General features: G+C 37.1%; 1 protein-coding gene across 1 annotated transcript in view; it reads right to left on the bottom strand.

Annotated features, from left to right (window-relative positions):
• Window positions 1–23223, bottom strand: part of LOC125616624 (mucin-19-like) — a 98638-nt gene that overhangs the window by 37026 nt on the left and 38389 nt on the right. Inside the window, exons 49-62 of the mRNA XM_048802441.1 lie at window positions 22514–22588; window positions 22098–22196; window positions 14528–14623; window positions 14258–14356; window positions 13993–14058; window positions 13274–13360; window positions 10666–10740; window positions 6656–6754; window positions 6359–6430; window positions 3954–4049; window positions 3697–3795; window positions 3433–3498; window positions 2389–2475; window positions 266–328 (exon numbers count right to left, since the gene is read on the bottom strand). Coding sequence (XP_048658398.1) covers window positions 266–328; window positions 2389–2475; window positions 3433–3498; window positions 3697–3795; window positions 3954–4049; window positions 6359–6430; window positions 6656–6754; window positions 10666–10740; window positions 13274–13360; window positions 13993–14058; window positions 14258–14356; window positions 14528–14623; window positions 22098–22196; window positions 22514–22588 — 1179 coding nt within the window. The remainder of the gene's footprint in view (window positions 1–265; window positions 329–2388; window positions 2476–3432; window positions 3499–3696; window positions 3796–3953; window positions 4050–6358; window positions 6431–6655; window positions 6755–10665; window positions 10741–13273; window positions 13361–13992; window positions 14059–14257; window positions 14357–14527; window positions 14624–22097; window positions 22197–22513; window positions 22589–23223) is intronic.

The raw sequence follows: 23223 nt of genomic DNA, 5'->3' as shown, positions 1-23223 counted from the left end.
TGTTTTTGGTATATTATAAATATCAATTCCTCCTACTCAGAAATAAAGTTCTGTGAGATTTAGTGACTTCGTCTATTCCTCTCCTATCTTCTCTGGAGCACCTAGTACCTACACAACAAATATTTCTTGATGTATTTCTGATATTCTACAGTTTGACATTGTACAAATTACAATGACTAAACTCCCCAGAAATTTGTCTTGGACAAAATATTAAGAAACTACATTTCCTCTGTCTGAATTTATGCTGATATTGCTCTTTGCCTACCTGATGTTCCAGAAGTGTTTTCACCAGCAGTAGTGGAGATTATAGTTTTTCCTCCTGTTGTTACTATTAGAAAAAAAAAATGGTACTTAGAAAAGTCCACATGGGCTTCCCAGAATTAGCAAATAAAAATACAGACCACCCAGTTAAAAGCAAACCCCAGATAAACAAACCACCATGTTCCAAATATTGCATGGAACATATTTATGTTGAAAAATTATTCCTTACTTAGGTGAAATTCAAATTTAACTGATATCCAGTTTTGTTTTAACACTGGGAATCAAAACTAGGGCATCCAGCATGCTAAGCACATAATTTACTACTGAACCACATGTTCACCCTATATTTTTTTCTGCCAACCCTAATCTATATAGATGTTTTTGATAATTTGCTCTTGGAAGAAATTTCAGACGTTTTCATTCTAAGGGGGACTCCAGGATTTAACTCTCTATGATCATCTATTCTAAATTATAGACATGTTTAAATTTGCTTCCATATATGAGAAGTTGGGATCCCAACTAAACTCACAATATACCGTGACTAAAGTGACAAGAGGACCTAGATGTGCCCTGCTGAGTTCCAAGGTGAGCTAGAGCTAGATGCTCTAGCAGTGAGGCCACTGCAGGTTCCAGTGGCATTTCCAAAAGACTCGTGTATGACACCCGATAATAACACTATTGGAACAACACACACATTATTGAGATAACTCAGCACTATAGCGTATGTGAAGGGGAGATGTGGAGGAATCAGAAAAATAGAAAATTTCTTAATAATGCTAGTCACTTATATACCATTCTACATCTTTTATTGGATCTCATTTGATAATAAATATCAAGTGAAATCAGCAATACTTTCTGTTGAAAGTATCTTTTTCTGCAAAAGCTATGGCCTCTGAGTGGCATCCACTACTCCCCTGAGTTGCCTGCAGGTAGCCTCTCTTCATTACTTGAGGCTCTCTGGTTGTTTTAATAACTAATGCTCCAGTGCTCTCTTTCAAAGTGAAAAATGAATGTATCATGCTCTTTGATTAAGGGGAATAAATTATACTATTTTCTGCTTTCAAAGTATCTTAACACATATTTGTTTAAAATTTGTCATTTCAGGTTCAGTCTTTATAAATGCTGATCTTAAGAATCCTATATGATTCTTAGAATCCCTGAGTATTTATTTACTTTTGTTCATTAATAGGATTGTTTATCATCTACTTGTGTAATATTCACATACTTGAAGCTAGGCTAACACAGCTAAGAGTAAAACAACATTCAAACCAAACTACATGTACAAGACCAATGGTGAGGCTTAAAAAATTATGTATCATTGGGAGCTTCTTCCAGGGGACAGATTTGATGGATCTGTGAAGGACTCTTCAACAGTTATATTTAAAAATTCTCTCACTTCTCCTTTGCAGCTAGGATTGAAAACCAAAACCCCACGTTACACTCACACTCTCAGAAGTTAAAGGACAGAAGTTCTGGAACCAGTCTAGTTGTCCAGTAACAGATGAATAGATAGAGAAAATGTAATCTGAATGAAGTTTTATTCAGCTATCAAGAAGAATGAAATGTCATTTTCAGGGAAATGAATGGATCTTGAGAGCATTAGTCAAGTGAAATAAGACTCAGAAATTCAAGGGTTTTATGTTTTCTCTCATATGTGAAAGCTAGAGAGGAAAAAGGAGGGGGAAAGGTTGTGAAGTCAAAAAGGAGACCAGTCGAGTAGAGGGGAGGGGGGAGGGGGGAGAGAAGAGGAGGGGATGGGAAGAAATGGGGGAGTGAAATTAACCAAATTATATTATGTGCATGTACAAGTATGTCATAATTTATCCCACTATCGTGTATAATTACAATGAAATAACAATTAATTGGAAAAAAGAGGCTTAAAGGGATTGCCGAAATCATTATAGCCATAAATATATTCAGAGGGCTACTATGAATTATACATGATTATAGATACACCTTCTAATCCAGCTTTCCCATTACTATCTGTAAATAGTCAGGAATGGATTCTCCTACTCTAATCTTAAACTAGTCCAACATTTCTTTACCATGTTCCAAATAAAGGGAAAGAGGATAGACAAAATATTCCATTTGTCCTCTCACACTCATGGATTCCTCCCTCTACTTTACCTGATTTGCTGCTAGCAGTTGTTGTGACTGGTCCAACTGAGGTCCCATGGCCAGAAGTAATGGAGCCTGTAGATACTCTTGTTGTCCCTAATAACAAGAATAGGTTTGGAAGGTATATTGAACATGCCTATTACTCTTGAGATTTCCAAACAAAGAAAGTGAAGGACACTATCCTTCCAACTTTCCTTAGGCCAACAATATAATTTTTTTTCTTCTTTTTGGTATCAGGAATGGAATCCAAGGGCACTCAACCACTGAGTCACATCCCTAGCCCTTTTTATTTTTTATTTGGAGACAGGGTCTCACTAGGTTGCTTATAGCCTCCCTAAATAGCTAAGGCTGGCTTTGAACCTGCCTCAGCTTCCTGAGCTGCTGGGATTACAGGTGTGCACCATCAGGCCTGGCTTCTAATTGGATTTTGAGTCTGATATTTTAAACCAGCATGTTCTGGTTTAAACGGGCTCCAGTGCCCATTTCTCCAGGGGTACTGTCAGGGGTTGCTTCAGATGATACCCTAGCTATACCTGATATTTATCAGGGATAAAAAGCTATCAGACTAAGAAAATATAAAGCCAGAATGTTCTTTTGAAAATGTCCTGACTTCCATTTGTCATTTTACTTTTAAAAAAAAGTGGATGTACCTATGCTTTAAACTTTACTGACATGTTAAATCAGGGAACTATGTAGACTGATGCCATTTTTTAAGTAAAATGCAATAATCATGTACCATACCCTTATGATCCAATTCACATATTTCCCCTACTTTATTTTGTCTTGATGATTGTTTATTAATTTTTTAAAACATTAATTTCTCTTTTTTCAAAATGAAATTGAGGGTGAAAATGTATATTGCCTTGTTCTTGTCCTGAATTCTACAGAGCAGGAAAGAAAATAATGGGTATATACAAATGTTTGTTTGGCATATTACTGATTCTTTGAATATTTGGCATCACATAACAAGGTTTAGTTTCCCCAGAAAACCCTGTCTGATTAGCAAACAGCTCTCATATCTACTGCCTGGATTTCACTTGCTTACGCTTGTACCTGTCCTTCCAGATGTGTTTTCACCAGCAGAGACAGTTGTGGCTGCATCAGTTCCTCCTCTCGTTGCTAAAAAGAAGAATGGTGCTTCAGACATATGGATAGTTATGAAGAAAACATTCCTTCAGGACATTTTGTGGTTTAATTCATGTCATTAGGTCCTACAACATTGTATTACCATTCCTTAATCTCACTCATTATTATGCCCTGAAGCTGCTGAAGTTGGTATTGGACCCTAGCACAACCCGTAAGGAGGCTCTGTCTTACCTGCGGGGCTTCCAGCACTGGTGGCCCCTGTGCCTGTTGGTCCAGGTGTGCTGCCTCTGACTGCTTCTGAGGTTGCTCCCAGGGACAGTCCTATTGTACCTGACAAACACAGTAGCAGTGCTTGCAACATATGCTAGTTCCTCTGAAGGAGGAGATTGCTTCCAATCAAGACAAAATTTCAATCTTGTGCATTCTCTAAGCCTACTGTTTTGATATTTGTACACAATAATCAGGACTCAGTGCACATCCTGACTTACCTGAACTTCCTGGGCTCGTTGCTCCAGTGCTGGGTTCTCTGGATGTGCTGCCCTCCTCTTTGCTAGGTGTTGGTGCAGTAGGGCCTCCTGTTCCAACTGATAAAAAATTAACCTTTTTTTTTTCAAATTGCCCTGGAAAAGTCAACTTATTTAACTTTACAAAAGCCCTCTGAGATGGGTAATATTATTCTTCCCATTTATCAGACAAGGTTTAATGATTTCTCCAGCTCCATGCAATGGTTGACAGCAATCCTGGCGCCAAACTCAGTCTAGTGCCAGAATATATTCTCTGCTTCTCAAATAACCTGTGACAAAAATGAATTTGTAAAATTTCCAGTCTGTCCTAGTACATGCTTTGAAAAATGCCATTAAATTGAGTTATAAAATTTTCAAAAATACGACCATATAAAACACAAACCTTTATTCAATGGACATAAGATCACTGTGCCAAATTGTTGTTTATAAATGCTTGATCTCTGTTTCACTTCTTTCACAAAGGGTACCAAGGATTGAACCAGCAGCACTTTGCCACTGAGCAACATCTTAAGTCTCTTATTTTGAGACAAGGGCTTACTAAATTGCTGAAGACCTCGCTAAAATGCTGATACTAACTTGTAATCCTCCTTCCTCAGCCTCCTGAGGCTGGGATTACAAGCATGTGCCACCATGCCTGGCTATTCTATTTCACTTTGATGATTGCAAATCAAAAGACAGCTGATTTACTTATCTCCCAAGTACTTCTGATTTGGTAATCAATTCATACTAGATTATCACCCTAACATTTGTATCAGTTTAATGGTCTAATTAAAATTAAGCAGTTTCTTAATTTTGCTGCTTCATGTAGATTTTATCTTTCCATATGGTAATTTTAATGTAAACAATCTTATTCCAAATAATATGTTGTAAATGTTAAATTTAGAAAATTGCTAGGTTTGAAGGTGTATCTCAGTGGTAGATATGTGCTTAACATGAGCACATATTAGCACAAACATAACATGAGCATTCAATCCCCAGAATTTAAAAAAAAAAATCAATCAGTCCATGGAATACTTAATAAATGTATGAAGAGAAGTTGATGCTTATATTAAAGAAATGGCTTTAATGGTATATAAAGGAATCTCTACCTATATTAAGCAATCAAACTACAGAAAACTTTTAAGTAGAGACAGGATGACTGTTATGGGGTTTTTGTGTTTGTTGTTAGTGTTGTTGTTCTGGCATGGTATTAACTAAAGTATAATGGAGGGAAGTTGGGAAAGAGAAGAAATAGTGCTCATTAAAGTAGAGAATCACTTCTGTACTAATTGCCTAAAAATTTTGTTAGCACACTAACTGCTGGGCTTCACTCCACCAACTTCCACCACTAGGAAGGTGGGTCTAAAAATGTGTAGTTCTAACAAGTTCCCAGGAAATGCAGATGCTGCAGGACCAGGAACCACACTTTGAGCATGACTGTAACAATATTAGTGAGCTAAGAAGAGGACTATAGAGAATGGTTCAAGTGTTTTCATTTTCTACCCAAAGCCAAACCAAAGGAGATGAGTTTGAGAAGACAGTTCAGAGGTCATTAAAATTAATGTTTGCTGAAGTGGCAGATTTGAACTAAGGTATGTTTGTTTTCAATCCAATTATCTATGCTTAAGAATGTCAATAATATTTTTTTCATAAACTAACGATAGTTAAAATTTAGTCAATGATGGATGCATTTGGAGAACATCATGTTAAGCAAAATAATCTAGACTCAAAAAGATGAGTTCATATGTTTTCTCTTATATGTACAAGCTACAGCAGGGGAAAGAAAAAAAAAAAGGATGTCATGAAAGTACAAGTGTAGAGGAAGGAGACAAGCAGAAGAAAGAAAGGGAAACTGACCAAATTAGTTTATATGCATGTAAGACTATGCCACAATAAAATGCAACACTGTATAATATTAACCAGTAAGTTTTTAAAAATAAAATAGAAAAAAATTTAGTCAATCATGTGTAAGGACAAGCATAATCACCTTAACTTTTGTTGGACATGAGTTCTTATACACCCATCACTACTACAAAAGCCAGAGATTGCCCGTGAGGTTTAGGAGTTGGAGTTCTACTCCTGCTTTTTCCAGTGTGGAGACTTTAATATAAATTCCTCATCTTGTGGGAATGATACATAATCGCCACAGTATTAATGTTGACTAAATTACAACATACATATTTGAACATGATTTAGAAATGTTAGTGTGCCAGATTGATATATTAATTAAAATATTATTTATCTTGAATTTTTTTTCAAACTCATCCAGTTGGCTTAGATAATTGACATTCTATTCTCTCAGGGTAAATGTACTGCAGAGCTGAAACAGAAGATTGCTTGTGGAAATATTCTGAGGAAGAGAGAAACTTTGACTCCTTGTTTTGCCTTACCATCTCGGAAGACTGCCTCACTTGTATTCCCATTGTTAGTGGTAGTCCCACCTGGTGACACTCCAGCTGTCTCTGATAAAGGTTAAAAAAAGAAAAGGGGAGCCAGTAAAAACCATGCATGTATACTACCAATTATGAAGGCAGTGGGAGCATATAATTATAACGAGATTCATTAAGAAAGTAACTTGTAAGAAGGCTAAAGATTTGACATTTTAATTACATACAAGGAATAAGCAGCATTGCCTGAAAGAATACTGCTCGGCTAGAGCAGTATTCTTGGCTCTGAACTGGGCTTACCTGCTGTGTCCCCAGGACTGGTGAAGCTAGGGCTCGGTTGGGCTGTGGTGCCTGCACTTCCAGCTGTGGAGGTGATGGGAACTGAAGTTCCAGTAGAGCCTGAGAAAAACCAAAGGAACTTCTCACCTAAAGTCTACCTGGACTTTATTATCAATGAGTAATCTAACTGTCCAATCACTCCTGCTATAGGGAATAGAATAGAGGAATTCATGACTTTCTGCCCAGACTTCACTAACATTTGTTCTAATATTATTTTCTTAAAGATCTTGGTTTAGGAAGAGGGCAGGGACTGAGGAAGAGGGCAAAAGTGAGGTAGAAATGAGGATAGAAGGAAATCCAGGGAACGAGAATTTTTGTGGGTCTGCTGAGAATAAACTTGGCAATAGCTACAAGGCCACCAAGGGGTACAGTAGACAAACATCTGCATTTTTCTGTTGTACTTCAAAGATATTCTTAATAGACACGTAAGCCTGGAGCCATCCTTATTGGGCTTCCTAAGCCATTTGGAATGTAAGATGTTACAACTGTGATGCTTATCACTGTTTATCACAGTGATATTGTGGGGATTATAAGTGATTAAAGAGTATAATACCAGTAGCACCCTGATACATAATTATACTCCCTGGTGTGTAATACCCATGGCTCCTTGACTTCCCTCCCGGGCATCTTCAGTATCTCCTATACTTATCATTCCTGACAAAATTTAGCTGAGTTCATCGCTCCTATCTGAAATAATCTCTGTTTCTGCATCTTATTTTTTTTTTATTTACCATCCTGCTTCTCTGCTCCCCTTCAAAACAAAGATCCCAAAAACAAGCCCCCTCCCTTGCTGAGAGGCCTACCAACCATAGCCAGTTACAGAGATTGTTCATGCCAAGGCTACCAATGACCTCCTGTTGTCAAAAACAAGGAGCACAATCAGCTCCTTCCCTCTTACCCCTTTGTAGCATCCAACTTTCTTGAGCACTCATTTCTCAAAAATCTCTTTCCCCCGACTTTTCTGACACCACATTCATCAAGTTCCCCTCCTACTGGTCTGGCCACTACTTATTCTGCAATGCTAGCTCTCCGTCCTCTACTTGATTTTTCAATGTTGCAATTCTTCAAGAGTTAACCTCTGACCTCTTTATTCCTTTAAAAAATATTCTCATCCATCCCTATGTTTCAAATCCATTTATATGAAAACTCCCAAATTAATATTCTCCAAATATTAATATACAAATAAAGTTCTGAATCTATCTACCTAAATGTCGACTTGACATGTCCACTTGTATATCCCACAGATATCACAAGCTTTATAATGTCCAAAACCAAACTATTGCTCTCTCCTAACCCCGGCCCAAACCATGCTCCTCTTCCATTCATTTCCATCTTCATAAGTGTTATCTCCATTTTCCTAGAAAATAAGAAGTCTCTTCCTCATCTCTTGTGACCAACCCATTACTAAACCCTGCTAATCTTTTCTTCAGATTATATTTTGAATCAATCTCTTATCTCCAGGTCTACTTCCTTCATTATGGTTTTACGCCTCCTTCGTCTCTCATCTGAAATAGCTCATTTCCTCCCACTTTTGCCTAACTCTATTTTGTTCTTATAATTCCTATCATCCTGGAATGAAAATTTTAAACTTAAATTTGAACATAGCAAAACCCAGCAAATAAAATGAAATTTGTCTTTTCCATGGCCTACTCAGCATAATCTAGCCTCTGCTTACTGTGAAGCTCAGATCCTTATTCTTTGCCTTGTACCAGGCATGGTCTTCTTCCACCTACCATATTTGCCAAGATTTTTTTTTTATGGAATGTTTACCTCTTCCTCTTTATCTGCCAATTCCTAGTAATTCTGCAGGTCCCCATTCAAATATTTTTCTGATTCACTAATCTAAACCAGATCCTCTTCCATTTTTTACCTGTACTTGTTTCTTTTCATTCACACCGTTTAACACAAATTATAATTATATAGCTGCACATACAATATTTGATATCTGTCTCCCCAACTAGATAGTAAAGAGTGTGAATGCTTTCCTCACTGTTATATAGCCAGCACCTAGTGCAGTACTTGGCACATAATATGCACATAAGAAATGCTTGCTTAATGAATAACTATCATTACTTAGTAGTCAAAATATCAAGGTTTATAATAGTACAGACATATAATTCCTTTTCTGAAACCCTTAGATCTAGAGGTATTTGGAAATTCCAAAGAATTCTGAATTTAGCAATATGGTAAAAATTCCACATATGGAACATTCCTGGCAAGGTCTAGGGTACACTTGTAANGCACTGCATTCAGCCCTCAGCACCACATAAAAATAAATCAATAAGTAAAAGATATTGTGTCCATCTGCAATTAAATATTTTTAAAAAGATAATTTCAGGTAACATACATTCTATGACAAAAGTAAACCAGGGAAACATGATAGAGAATTATTGAATATTTAGACTGGGAGGTCAGAAAGAATTTCAGTTATTATACTGAAAGATCCCTCCCCCATTAAAGGTGAAGAAAAAAACAGAATTTGTTTTGATCCAATAAATAGGATGAGTCAAGGTTGTGAAGAAGGGGGTTTTTTCTTCAGCCACTCTCCTCTTGTTTTATAGATAAATAGCAGGGCCACTGAGCTTGCCCAGTTCTCTGTGACTCAGAAAGGATAAAACAAAGATTCTAATCTCAATCTGTTTATCCTCTAACAGAAGTACCAGTTCTAGGCCTGCAATGGTCTCTGGAAGAACTTGGACAAGGCGATTTACCTGACTTTTCAAGTGAGGCTAATAACAAACTAGTATCTCAGGGCTAACTGATGGCTGTGCAAGAGTGTGGTGAATCTTTTGGGGACAGTGGCAATATCAAATCAGAATTTTGACTGCCATAATATCTCATCATTGCGAAGTGTCATTTTCTTAGACCATTAGATCTGAAAATTCTGCCAGATGCCACTTAGTCTTTCCCTTCTCTTCTAGAAAGGAATGTGCCTAAATTTTCCCAGAATAATGGGTGTTCCCTTCAGAGAAATTGTTCAACCTTGTTTGGTGGCAGCCAATTCCAGAGAATCACAAAAATGAGGACAAAATTTACTTTTTAATTTTCATATCTGGCCAAAAGTACTGCATAGAAATCCAAGCTACTGCATGTTGGTTTGCGCTAAACTGAGACAAAAAAAGATCCAGAAGTTGCCATTGCTTGGTTGGTGTGCCAGTGGCCTCCTGACTCTGAAGGGATGCCTTGAGGTTATACAGTGGGGCCTATCTATGGAGCCCGGCCTGGAGAAGGATGGAAAATGCTCCCAGTGGTCAGTCTTTTGACTTAATATTCAATTCAGGAGACTGTAATTCAAACAGTCTATGCAAAACCAGGAACTAATCTAGTTGGTTTAAAAGAGAGTGAAGGTAATAAAATGATAATTCAATGATTAGAAAGTAGGATTTATGAGGAAAAAGTAAAAAAGATGCAGAAGGATGAAAAGAAGGTTGAAAGGGTCAGATCCAAGATGGGTGTCTGCTTCTATTTCCTCCTCATTACTATGCAGGATTTCTGGGGCCTGTGGAAAGCCCCAGCCTCACCTCTGGGGACCTCAGGTGTTATCTCCAAGCCCTGCTTCCTACTTCCGTTCTATACTTTCTTCTCATGTTCCTTCTCCACTTCTTCATACCTGGTTTATTTGTCCCTACTCACCCCCTTAGTTAATTGTTTCATTAAGTTGTGTTATTTTCTGGGTCTCTATACTTTTGATGAATCTCTCCCATCTACTGACCTACTGGAGGAAGACTTTGTTGGTATCTGGCACATAGTTTTTGCTTAATAAATGTTTCTTGAATTGAACAAAAAAAAAAAAAAAAGATCTTGGTTTAGTCATTAGATAATTGCTCTACAAATACATCTTTCTTCACCTTGTGCCACAGCAGGTCTTCATACATTTGTATCAACCACTCTGCTTTAAAATAAGAGCAGTTCTGATAAATGGCTCACCCTCTGACAGAAGCTGGGACCCCTGAACATCACCCTATACTCACCTGAGTGCCCTTCAGGTGATGTCACTTCACTGCTGGGGGCTCTGGTTGTTTTATCCACTGATGGTCCAGTAGTACCTTTCAAAGGAAATGGTAAATATATGTTATGATCTGTGGTTAAGTGGAATAAGTCAGCCATTCTCTGTTTTAAAAATATCTTGAGGTTGGGGATGTGGCTCAAGTGGTAATGCGCTCGCCTGGCATGCGCGGGGCGCTGGGTTCGATCCTCAGCACCACATAAAATAAAGATGTTGTGTCCACCGAAAACTGAAAAATATTAAAAAATTCTCTCTCACAAACAAAAAAACCCCACTATGTTCCAAATGCTTACTCTCTTGTTTCACTTCTTATCACATCACAGACCATTAATAAACAATCTGGGAGCCACACATCTGGGCACCAAACTATTTCAAACACCTTATTTACTTTTTGATAGCAAAAGATGATCACTGAATGAGATGTCCTTATTACCCAAGTTATTTTGAGTCAGATTTTCTGAATATAAACAAAATGGTCAACACTTTAAATTTCAATAAGTTTATGGACCCAATGGGAATTACTAAGTTTCTTTATGTTCCTGCTATGTGTAAACTATATGATTTAGCCTAGTAATTTCAATGTAAACAGCAGCTTATTCAAAACAATATATGTCATGTATTTTAAATAAAAATAGCTTATCAAAAATATTGTAGAAGAAACACAATCATGCAATAGATTCATTAATAAATTCAGAAGAAGTCCTACGCACACCTGAAACAAATGTCTCATAATGCTATATAAAGTTTTGATCTATCTAAGACACTAATTTAAAAAATAACTAAGTAAATAGGAGAAATATCAGTAGAGTAAAGTGAAGGGAACAGGGCAGGGATGGTAGGAAGGGAAAGTAAGGGGAAGCACTGGAGACTGAATTAGAACAAATTATATTCCATGCTTTTATAATTATGTCAAAGTAAATTCTTTTTATTTGTTCTTAGTTACATATGACAGTAGAATGTATTTTGACATATTATACATATATGGAGTATAACTTCCCATTCTTCTGATTGTTGTGGAATTACACTGGTTATGTATTCATACATGCATGTAAGAAGTAACATCTGATTCATTCTATTAGCTTTCCTATTTCTAATCCCCCTTCCTTCTCTTTATTCCGCTTTGTCTAATCCAAAGTACTTATATTGTCATATATAACTCAAAAAGACGTCCAAAATTAAAAATTTTAAATTAAAAAAACAATCATCAGTATTTAATGACTTTAAATAGTACAGACACAGGATAAGAGTTGAGCTTTGGGGAAGTCATTCTGACATGACATTGTTGAAATGTAAACTGAGAAGGTGGTTGAAAAAGAGTGGGAATTGTGGAGAAGTGCTTTTCCACCTTGAGAATCAATTCCCTAAAAAGCTTACTAACATAGTCTGCTGGGCTCCACCCCAGCACTTGCTGATGACAGTCAGGTAGACCCAGAAATGTGCCCTTCTAACAAGATCTCACAGGATTTCGATGCTGCTGGTCCAGGAACCACATTGTGAGCATCATGGTGTTAGAGGAGGAAGATAACTAAGGCAGAGGAATGCAGGGACTGGGGGAAAAGGTTTAACAGCTGAATGCAAGAGGACACTTCAGAGGTCTTTAAAATTTGTAACTGATGGTATCTGGGACAGTTGTAAATTTTTAGTCATGCTTATTTCCAGTGTAAATCATCTGTATTTAATATTATCAATGATATTGTATTCCTGGTCCTAACACTGACTGAATTTAATGAATAATGCACAAGCACAAGCTTATTCTCTTGGGTTTTTGTTGGATGAGCTCTTATGCAGAGGTTATAGAACTGAGGTGCTAGCCAATGCAAAATGAGGCTTTTCAGTACAGGTTCTAAACCAGAATTTCCAGCTTGGAAATTTTTATTATTTTCTTATCTCATGGGAATAATGACATATAATGGTGTAAAGGTTGACTATATTACAAACAATACACTTGAGCATAAGTCAGACAATTTAATGGGCCATAGAACAAGGTCATTAATGTTTTATATAACTGCAAATACTAACTGTAAAATATTTCCCAAAGTCATAGATAAATTGCCCAATTAAGAATTATTCCTGTCAATTCTAAGGCTCTACTCAAAGGAGAGATTGCTGAGGCAAAACATCATCGGTTGTATAAATATCAGATTTTTCCTTATATCTTTGTTTCACCTGCTCAGAAGCTCTGTCACTTGTACATCCCCTACGGGGTCTTAAATTTATATCTGGTAGCACTCTGCCTGTCCTTGATGAAGGTTGGACTATACCCTCTAACTACCTGATTTGCTGCTAGCATAAGTTGTGACTATTCTAGCTGAGTGCCCATGGCTAGTACTAGTGGGGCCTTCAGAAACTCCTATGGTTTTTAGAGCCAAGACCAGTATATGGGGTTTGGAGAATACATATTATTCCTGCAAACCCTATGAGTCATTGAGAGTCTCCAGATTTAGAAAATGAAGAAAATGATCCTCATAAATTTTCTTGGTACAACAATGAAATCCAAGTTAGGGCCTGATTTTACAAAAGGAGGGCATGGATCATAAATGCATATGCATCACAACCAGAAGAGTGGACCTCACCTGAACCAGTGGATGCAGTCTCTGCCTCTCCAGGTGTGCTGCCACTTTGAGCTTCAGGGGTTACTCCAGATGATGATCCAGGGGTGCCTGAGATTTATCAGGGAAAAAAATAAGTCAGCTTAAGAAACCTAAAGGAGGGACTTCTTATCAACAATGATCTGGAATATATTTTAAAATAACAGATGGATTTACCCTATAAAATTCACTGGCATCAGATATTCTTTCTCAAGGTAAATAAGGTAAATCAATTAATTCTGAGAATGTACTCTTTGAATTAAGTTATTATTGTTAAAAATAGTCATGTCAATAAATCATGATTAAAGCTTGATATCCTTTTCCTTGTACACTAGAACTATCTTATGATCCAATTTGCATCTTTTCCCCTCTTGATTGCTATCTTACTTATTGTCTTCATTGCTATCTTACTGTGCTCTTAAACGTATTACTTATTGCAACTAGATGGTTGTTAATTTCTGTTTCCCACTTGGCACTGGGTGACATCAGTTAGATTTCCCTAATCTTTCACCATATTACACAGTGACTCTAAGATGTATTAAGAACAAAACTCAGACTTGATATATTCATTATTTTCTGGAGAATTGGCTACACCTCAACCATAATGGTCAGATTCCCCAGGTAACACTGTCTCTGAATAGGTTTGGGGCAGAAAGCTCTCACATCTACTGCCTGGATTTCACCTGATTATGCTCCTTCAGTACCTGTGGTTCCAGATGTGATCTTACCAGCAGAGACAGTGGTGGTTGCATCAGCTCCTCCTCTTGTTGCTAATGGGAAGAAGAATGGTGCTTAGTCTATACAGAGAGCTAGGAAGAAAACACTCTTTGAAGGACACTGCATACTTTCAATTTTGTCATAATTTCCTATTCCTATTGTTACCTTTCTTATATCTCATTCTCACATTTGGGGATCTCATACAACTTGTATTTGACTCCACCACAAGCCCCTTGGAAGGGTGTCTCATACCTGTTGGGCTTCCAGTGCTGGTGGCCCCAGTGCCCGATTGTCCAGTTGTGTTGCCCCTGCCTGCTCCTGAGGTTGTTCCCAGAGACTCTCCTGTTGTACCTGACAAACATAGTAACAGTGCTTGCAATATATGCTTTCTCCTCTGAAGCAGGAGATAGGAAGATCCAGGCAAAATATAATATTTTTGTACATTTTTGTGGTTTACCCAACAACCTACATGCTTTGTTATTGTTTCCACTTCATAGACACTAAGCACACATCCTGACTTACCTGAAGTTCCTGGGCTTGTAGCTCCAGTGCTGGGTTTGCTGGCTGTGGTGCTCTCCTCCCCAATAGGTGGTGTTGTACTAGGGCTTCTCGTGCCTCCTGATTTTTTTTTTTAAAAAAGCATTTCATATTACCTTATGCATAAATCAAACTTTTAAATCTCATAAACATCCTCTCAAAGCAGCTACATTATTCTTCTCACTTATCAAAAATGGTTAAGTGATGTGCTCTCGTCACCCAGTTGGAAGCTACAATTTCAGACAGCCGAACTTCAATCACCTATCCCTAATTTCATGCTGTAACCAGTGCTGCTCAAAAGATCTCTGACAACAGGACAAGTTTTATTATTCTAATCTCTGCCAAAAGCATGGGTTTCATAGTGTTATAAAATGAATGCTAATATAAAATCTAAGTAAATAAGACCATATAACATACAAATTTTTATTCAACAATAAAATACTATTATGTTAAAATTCTCTGTTTCCAAATGCTTGCTCTCTGTTTCACTTCTGATCACAGCATGGGCTGTTAACAAACACAATAAACCACACATTCATGGACCAATGTTCAGTAGCCTTGTTCAAATACTTTACTGTCTGATAATTGGGAAATATCTCTGAATGAGACAACCTTATTAACCAAGTAATTCTGAGTCAGACTTTTGAAATATAAACAAAATGATCAACACTTTAAATTTCAAAAAATTTACTGATCCAGCGTGAAGTGCCAAGTTTCTTTTTTATTATTTTTATGCATAAGCTATATCATTTACATCAGTAATTTCAAAACTACAACTTATGCAAAAGACTATTCATCATAAATTTTAAATCAAAACAATAGCTAACCAAAAATGAGTGTGTGAGAAACACAACAGGCCCATAGATTTTTGAATAAATTTATAAGACCTAATATGCATACATGAGACAAAGGCCTCCTAATGCTACATAAATTTCTGAATTATCTTAAAAGAAATCAGAACTATTTAAGTACTCTAAATAATACAGACACAGGATGAGAGGTGAGCTTTGGAAAAGTCATTCTGACATGACATTTATGGAGTATAAACTGGGAGTGAAGTTGGGAAAGAGTGGGAACTGTGGAGATGTGTTTCTCTACCTTGAGCATCAATTCCCTAAAAAAATTGAGTGGCTCCACCCACCCAGTAGACTTTCCAATTCTCTGCTAGTGAACTAGGAAATGTGCACCTTTAATAAGATCCCACAGGATTCCAATGCTGCTGGTCCAGGAACCACACTGTGAGCACCATGGTGTTAGAGGAGGAAGGTAAACAAGGCAGAGGACTGCAGGAACTTGGGGAAGGGGCTTAACATGTGAATAAAACACAGAAAAAAATGGGCTACAAGGGAAGACACTTTAGAGGCCCTGAAAATTTGGAATGGATGGCATCAGAGTGTTTGAAATTGAGTCATGTTTGTTTTCAATCTAAATTATCTATGTCCAATATTGTCAATTGTATTGTATTCCTGGTCCTTCACTAACTGAATTTAATCAATACGCATCCACAGCATATTCTGCTTGGCTTTTGTTGGAAATGAGCTCTATATTACACTGGTCACACCATTGAGAAGGCAGCTATTGTCCATCAGGTTCAGAGTTCATGTTCTAACCAGACTTTGTAAGCTTAGGAACTTTTATTTTCTCGTCTCATGACAATAAACACATATAATGTGTTAAGTCTGACTGTGTTAACAAAGAATATACTTGAAAGCAAATCAGAAATTTTAAAGGACAAAAATGTGTATCATTTATGTTTCATATTCAAGTGCAAATACTTACATGATTTGTACAAAGTCATGTAATTGACTTGTGCAAATGTTAAATTGGCCCCCTTGTTTTAGACTGTACTCAGAGTGGTGATTGCTATAGTTAAACAGGTGTTGTCTGGAATATTGTGTTGAACTTATATATTTGTTTCACCTGATTGAAAGCTGTGTCACTTAGACATTCCTATGGGTTCTTAAAGTCACACCTGGTGACAGTCTAATTGTCCCTGATGAAGCTTGAAAATAAATGATAGAACTACAAATGGCAAAAAAGCCAACAAACCTGCATAAGGACTGCAACAATCAATGGGAGCATGTACTTGTAAAATAATATGGTAAATGGAAGCAACATGTTGAATGTTTAATGATATTAATTTTTAATTATATATTAAAGCTAATGATATCAAAAGGCTAATGATATTAAATTTTAATTATATGAGGAAAATCACCTAAGTCAGGTATTCGATTTAGAAAAATATTGTCTGAGCAGCATTGCCTGAAAACATTTTCTTGGCTGAAGCCAATGTACTTGCTCTGAACTGCGCTTACCTGATGTACCACCAGGACTGGTAATGCTGGGGCTCAGTCCTCCTGTGGTGCCTGCACTTCTAGCTGTGGAGGTGGTGGGAACTGAAGTTCCAGTAGAGCCAGGGAAGAATACCAAAGGAACTTCTCACCTACAGTCTACTTGGACTTTATTACCAATGGGTAATCTAACTGTCCATTCACAACAAAGAGTTAAAATTCCAATAAATGCATCCAGTGACTTAGTACCCAGAGTTGCTTATAACTTAGTGCTTTAATGTTTTCTTAAATGTTTCAAATCAGTTTATTGCATTTTTTTAACAAAGATATCTTTCTTTGTATTGAGTTGAATGAACTAGTTCTCCTTAGATTCATCTCAACTACTTTGATTCAAAACAGGACCAAAATCAGGACCACTGAAATCATTCTCTACTAACCTGAGTTCCCTTCAGATGATGTCACTTCATTGTTTAAGGCTCTGGATGTTGTGCCAACTGATGTTCCAGTAGTACCTTTGAAATCAAAAAATGAATAATATTAAGGTTTTTGATTAAGTAGATCATGCTGTTTTTAAAATACATTTCACTCTTCTATATAATTCTCTGTTTCTGTTCCAAAAATTCTAAATTTGAACATATAATCTGTATGACAGACTCCTTTAGTGAGATTAATTATATTATCCTACAATTACCTTATTATCTACGTTTTTCTTTCTTTCTTTTTTTTTTTTTTTCCTTGATACTGGGGATTGAACTCAGGGGCACTCAGTCACATCCCCAGTCCTACTGTGAATTTTATTTAGAGACAGGGTCTCACTGAGTTGCTTAGTGCATAAATTTTGCTGGGGCTGACTTTGAACTCTCAATCTTTTTACCTCAGCCTCCCAAGCTTCTAGGATTACAGGAATGGACCACAGCACCAGCTATCTATATTTTTACTATTCACTTATTTGAGTAGTGGTTCTCACCAAATGCTGAACATTAGAAGCAACTGAAGCTTTAAAGTATATGATTATATGAACTTTTTGCCAAAGTTTCATGTTCAATGGGTCTATGATAGAAAATTTTCTCTATTCAAATACTATTTTTAACCACCACAGCAAACTATGTTGTTGCTACATGCTCACAGCATCTGAAGCTCCAGGTCAAGGATCCCATGAACATTATGGACCATAGCACAAACAGGGACAATTGTGTGATACTATAGAAAGACCATCTAATCCAGCTGACACACTGCTATCTGAGAAATTCTTGGTAAAGTGTTTTGGCCCCTCATGCTTCATTCCCTTCTACCTCTTTCTACTCTTCACTAAACTCCATAGAAAACAACTGGGACACACTTACACACTCCATCTTACGCTGAAAAAAGCATGGACTACACCCTCTATGTTACCTGATTGGCTGTTAGCAGAAGTTGTGGCTATTCTAGCTGAGTCTCCATGGGTAGTACTGGTGGGGCCTTGAGAAACTTCTATGGTTTTTAGAGCCAAGACCAGTTTATAGGGTTTGGAGAATCATATTATTCCTGCAAACCCCATAAATAATTGAGAGTCTCCAGATTTAGAAAATGAAGAAAAAGATCCTCATAACTTTTCTGGGTCCAACAATGAAATCCAAGTTAGGGCCTGATTTTACAAATCAGCATCTGCTGCAGGAGGGCATGGATGATAAATGCTTATGCATCAAACCAGAACAGTGCACCTCACCTGAACCAGTGGATGCAGTCTCTGCCTCTCCAGGTGTGCTGCCACCTCGAGCTCCAGGGGTGCCTGAGATTTATCAGGGAAAAATAAAAAAAGAAGTCAGCTTAAGAAACCTAAAGGAGGGACTTCTGGTCAATATGATCTGGAATATGCTTTACGATAACAGATGGATTTACCCTATAAAATTCACTGGAATCTGACATTGTTTCTCAGGGTAAATAAGGTAAGTCAAGTAATTCTGATAATGTACTGTTTCAATTAAGTTATTATTGTTAAAAATAGCATAATCGTATCAATAAATGATTAAACTTTGATGTTTTTCCTGGTATACTAGAACTGTCTTATGATCTAGTTTGCATCTTTTTCCTCTTGATTGCTATCTTATTGTCTTCATTGCTATCTTATTATCCTGTTAATCTTATTAATTTGTGCACCTAGATGTTTGTTAACTTTTCTGTTTCCCACTTGGCACTGGATAAAATCAGTTAGATTTCCCTAGTCTTTCGCCATATTCCACAGTGACTCTAAAATGTATTAAGAACAAAACTCAGACTTGATATACTCATGATTTTCTGGAGAATTGGCTACACCTCAACCATAATGGTCAGATTCCCCATGTAACACTGTCTCTGAATAGGTTTGGGGCAGAAAGCTCTCACATCTACTGCCTGGATTTCACCTGATTATGCTCCTTCAGTACCTGTGGTTCCAGATGTGATCTTACCAGCAGAGACAGTGGTGGTTGCATCAGCTCCTCCTCTTGTTGCTAATGGGAAGAAGAATGGTGCTTAGTCTATACAGAGAGCTAGGAAGAAAACACTCTTTGAAGGACACTGCATACTTTCAATTTTGTCATAATTTCCTATTCTCCATTGTTACCTTAACTATATCTATTCTCACATTTGGAGATCTTACACAACTTCTATTAGATCCCAGCACAATCCCCTTGGAAGTGTCTCTCATACCTGTTGGGCTTCCAGTGCTGGTGGCCCCAGTGCCCGACTGTCCAGTTGTGTTGCCCCTGCCTGCTCCTGAGGTTGTTCCCAGAGACTCTCCTGTTGTACCTGACAAACATAGTAACAGTGCTTGCAATGCATGCTACTTCCTCTGAAGGAAGAGATAGGAAGATCCAGGCAAAATTTGATATTTTTGTTATTTTCGTGGTTTACCCAACAGCCTACATGCTTTGTTACTGTATGCACTTCATAGACACTAGGCACACATCCTGACTTACCTGAAGTTCCTGTGCTTGCAGCTCCAGTGCTGGGATTACTGGCTGTGGTGCCCTCCTCCCCAATAGGTGTTGTTGTACTAGGGCTTGTGGTTCCTCCTGATTTTTTAAAAAAGCATTTCATATTACCTTATGCATAAATCAAACTTTTAAATCTCATAAACATCCTCTCAAAGCAGCTACATTATTCTTCTCACTTATCAAAAATGGTTAAGTGATGTGCTCTCGTCACCCAGTTGGAAGCTACAATTTCAGACAGCCGAACTTCAATCACCTATCTATCCCTAATTTCATGCTGTAACCAGTGCTGCTCAAAAGATCTCTGACAACAGGACAAGTTTTATTATTCTAATCTCTGCCAAAAGCATGGGTTTCATAGTGTTATAAAATGAATGCTAATATAAAATCTAAGTAAATAAGACCATATAATATACAAATTTTTATTCAACAATAAAATACTATTATGTTAAAATTCTCTGTTTCCAAATGCTTGCTCTCTGTTTCACTTCTTATCACATCATGGGCTGTTAACAAACACAATAAGCCACACATTCATGGACCAATGTTGAGCAGCCTTGTTCAAATACTTTACTATCTGATAATTGGGAAATATCTCTGAATGAGACAACCTTATTAACCAAGTAATTATGAATCAGACTTTTGGAATATAAACAAATGGTCAACACTTTAAATTTCAAAAAAATTTACTGATCCAGTGTGAAGTGCCAAGTTTCTTTTTTATTATTTTTATGCATAAGCTATATCATTTACATCAGTAATTTCAAAACTACAACTTATGCAAAAGACTATTCATCATAAATTTTAAATCAAAACAATAGCTAACCAAAAATGAGTGTGTGAGAAACACAACAGGCCCATAGATTCTTGAATAAATTTGTAAGATCTAATATGCATACATGAGACAAAGTCCTCCTAATGCTACATAAATTTCTGAGTTATCTTAAAAGAAATCAGAACTATTTAAGTACTCTAAATAATTCAGACACAGGGTGAGAGGTGAGCTTTGGAAAAGCCATTCTGACATGACATTTATGGAGTGTAAACTGGGAATGAATTTGGGAAAGAGTGGGAACTGTGGAGATGTGTTTCTCTACCTTGAGCATCAATTCCCTAAACAAATTGAGTGGCTCCACCCACCCAGTAGACTTTCCAATTCTCTGCTGGTGGACTAGGAAATGTGCACTTTTAATAAGATCCCACAGGATTCCAATGCTGCTGGTACAGGAACCACACTGTGAGCACCATGGAGTTAGAGGAGGACAGTAAGAAAGGCAGAGGAATGCAGGGACTTGGGGAAGGGGCTTACCATAAATGAATAAAACACAGAAAATGGGCTACAAGGGAAGACACCTCAGAGGTCCTGAAGATTTGTAACTGATGGCATCAGAGAGAGTTTGAAATTGAATCATGTTTGATTTCAATCTAAATTATCTATGTCCAATATTGTCAATAGTATTGTATTCCTGGTCCTACACTGGCTAAATTTAATCAATGCACATCCACAAGCATATTCTGCTTGGTTTTTGTGGAAATGAGCTCTATTACACTGGTCACAACATTGAGAAGGTACCTATTGCCCATCAGGTTCAGAGTTCATGTTCTAACCAGACTTTGTAAGCTTAGGAACTTTTATTTTCTTATCTCATGACAATAAACACCTATAACATGTTAAGCCTGACTATGTCAACAAAGAATATACTTGAAAGCAAATCAGATATTTTAAAGGACAAAAATGTGTATCATTAATGTTTCATATGCAAGTGCAAATACTTACATGATTTGTACAAAGTCATGGAATTGACTTGTGTAACTGGTAAAATGGCCTCTTTGTTTTAGACTGTTCTCAGAGTGGTGATTGCTATAGTTAAACGTGTTGACTGGAATATTGTGTTTGACTCATATCTTTGTTCCACCTGATTGGAAGCTGTGTCACTTAGACATTCCTATGGGTTCTTAAAGTTACAACTGGTGACTTGCTAGTTGTTCCTTAGGAAGCTTGAAAAAAAATTGATACAACTGTACAAATGGCAAAAAACAAACAAACCTGCATGAGGCCTGCAACAATCAGTGGTAGCGTGTACTTGTAAGATAATATGGTAAAAGGAAGCAACATGTTGAAAGTTTAATTATTTAGATTTTAATTATATATTAAAGCTAATGATATCAAAAGGCTAATAATACTAAATTTTAATTATATATGAGAAATATCACCTAAGTCAGGTATTTGATTTGGAAAAATATTGCCTGAGAAGCATGCCTGAAACCATTTTATTGGCTGAGGCCAATATACTTACTCTGAACTGGGCTTACCTGATGTACCCCCAAGACTGGTAATGCTGGGGCTCAGTCCTCCTGTGGTGCCTGCACTTTCAGCTGTGGAGGCAATGGGAATTGAAGTTCCAGTAGTGCCTGAGCAGTACATCAAAGGAACTTCTCACCTACAGTCTACTTGGACTTTATTTCCAATGGGTAATCTAACTGTCCATTCACACCTTAGAGTTAAAATTTTAATAAATGCATCCAGTGACATAGTACCCAGAGTTGCTTTTGACTTTGGGATTTAATGTTTCCTTAAATGTTTCAAATTAGTTACTGCATTTTCTTTTTAAACAAAGACATCTTTCTTTGTATTGAGTTGAGTCAACTAGGTCTCCTTAGATTCAGCTCAACTACTTTCATTCAAAACAGGACCAAAATCAGAACCACTGAAATCATTCTCTACTAACCTGAATGCCGTTCAGGTGATGTCAATTCATTGTTTGAGGCTCTGGTTGTTGTGTCAAGTGATGGTTCAGTGGTACCTTTCAAAGCAAAAAAAATGAATAATATCAAGGTTTTTGATTAAGTAGATCATGCTGATCTGTTTTTAAAATACACTTCACTTTTTCAATAAAAATTATCTTTTTCTGTTCCAATGATTCCAAATTAGATCATAAAACCTGTATGAGAGAATCCTTTAGTGAGATTAACTATACTGGCTTGCAATTAGGATACCTTATTATCTGACTTTTTTTTCTCATACCCATGATTGAACTCAGGGGCACTAGACCTGTGAGCCACATCCCCACCTGATTGTGTATTTTATTTAGGGACAGGATCTCACTGAGTTGCTTGGTGCCTCACTTTTGTTAAGGCTGGCTTTGAATTCGCAATTCTCTTGCCTCAGCATCCCAAGCTGCTAGGATTACAGGCATGGACCACAGCACCAGCTATCTACATTTTTACTGTTCTCTTATTTGAGTAGTGATTCTGACTGAATGCTGAATATTAGAAGCAACTAAGGTTTTAAAATATATTTATATATGAATTTTTTTCCAAGGTTTCATGTTCAATGAGTCTGTGATGGACAATTTTCTCAACTCAAATATGACTTTTTAACCACCATAGCAATCTACGTCATTGCTATAGACTCACAGCATCAAAAGATCAAGATCAA

Source organism: Marmota marmota, unplaced genomic scaffold (assembly GCF_001458135.2).
Source record: "Marmota marmota marmota unplaced genomic scaffold, marMar, whole genome shotgun sequence".
In the NCBI taxonomy this organism is placed as follows: domain Eukaryota; kingdom Metazoa; phylum Chordata; class Mammalia; order Rodentia; family Sciuridae; genus Marmota; species Marmota marmota.
Note: the sequence above shows the minus strand (reverse complement) of the source record. Positions and strands in the feature narration are given on the sequence as shown.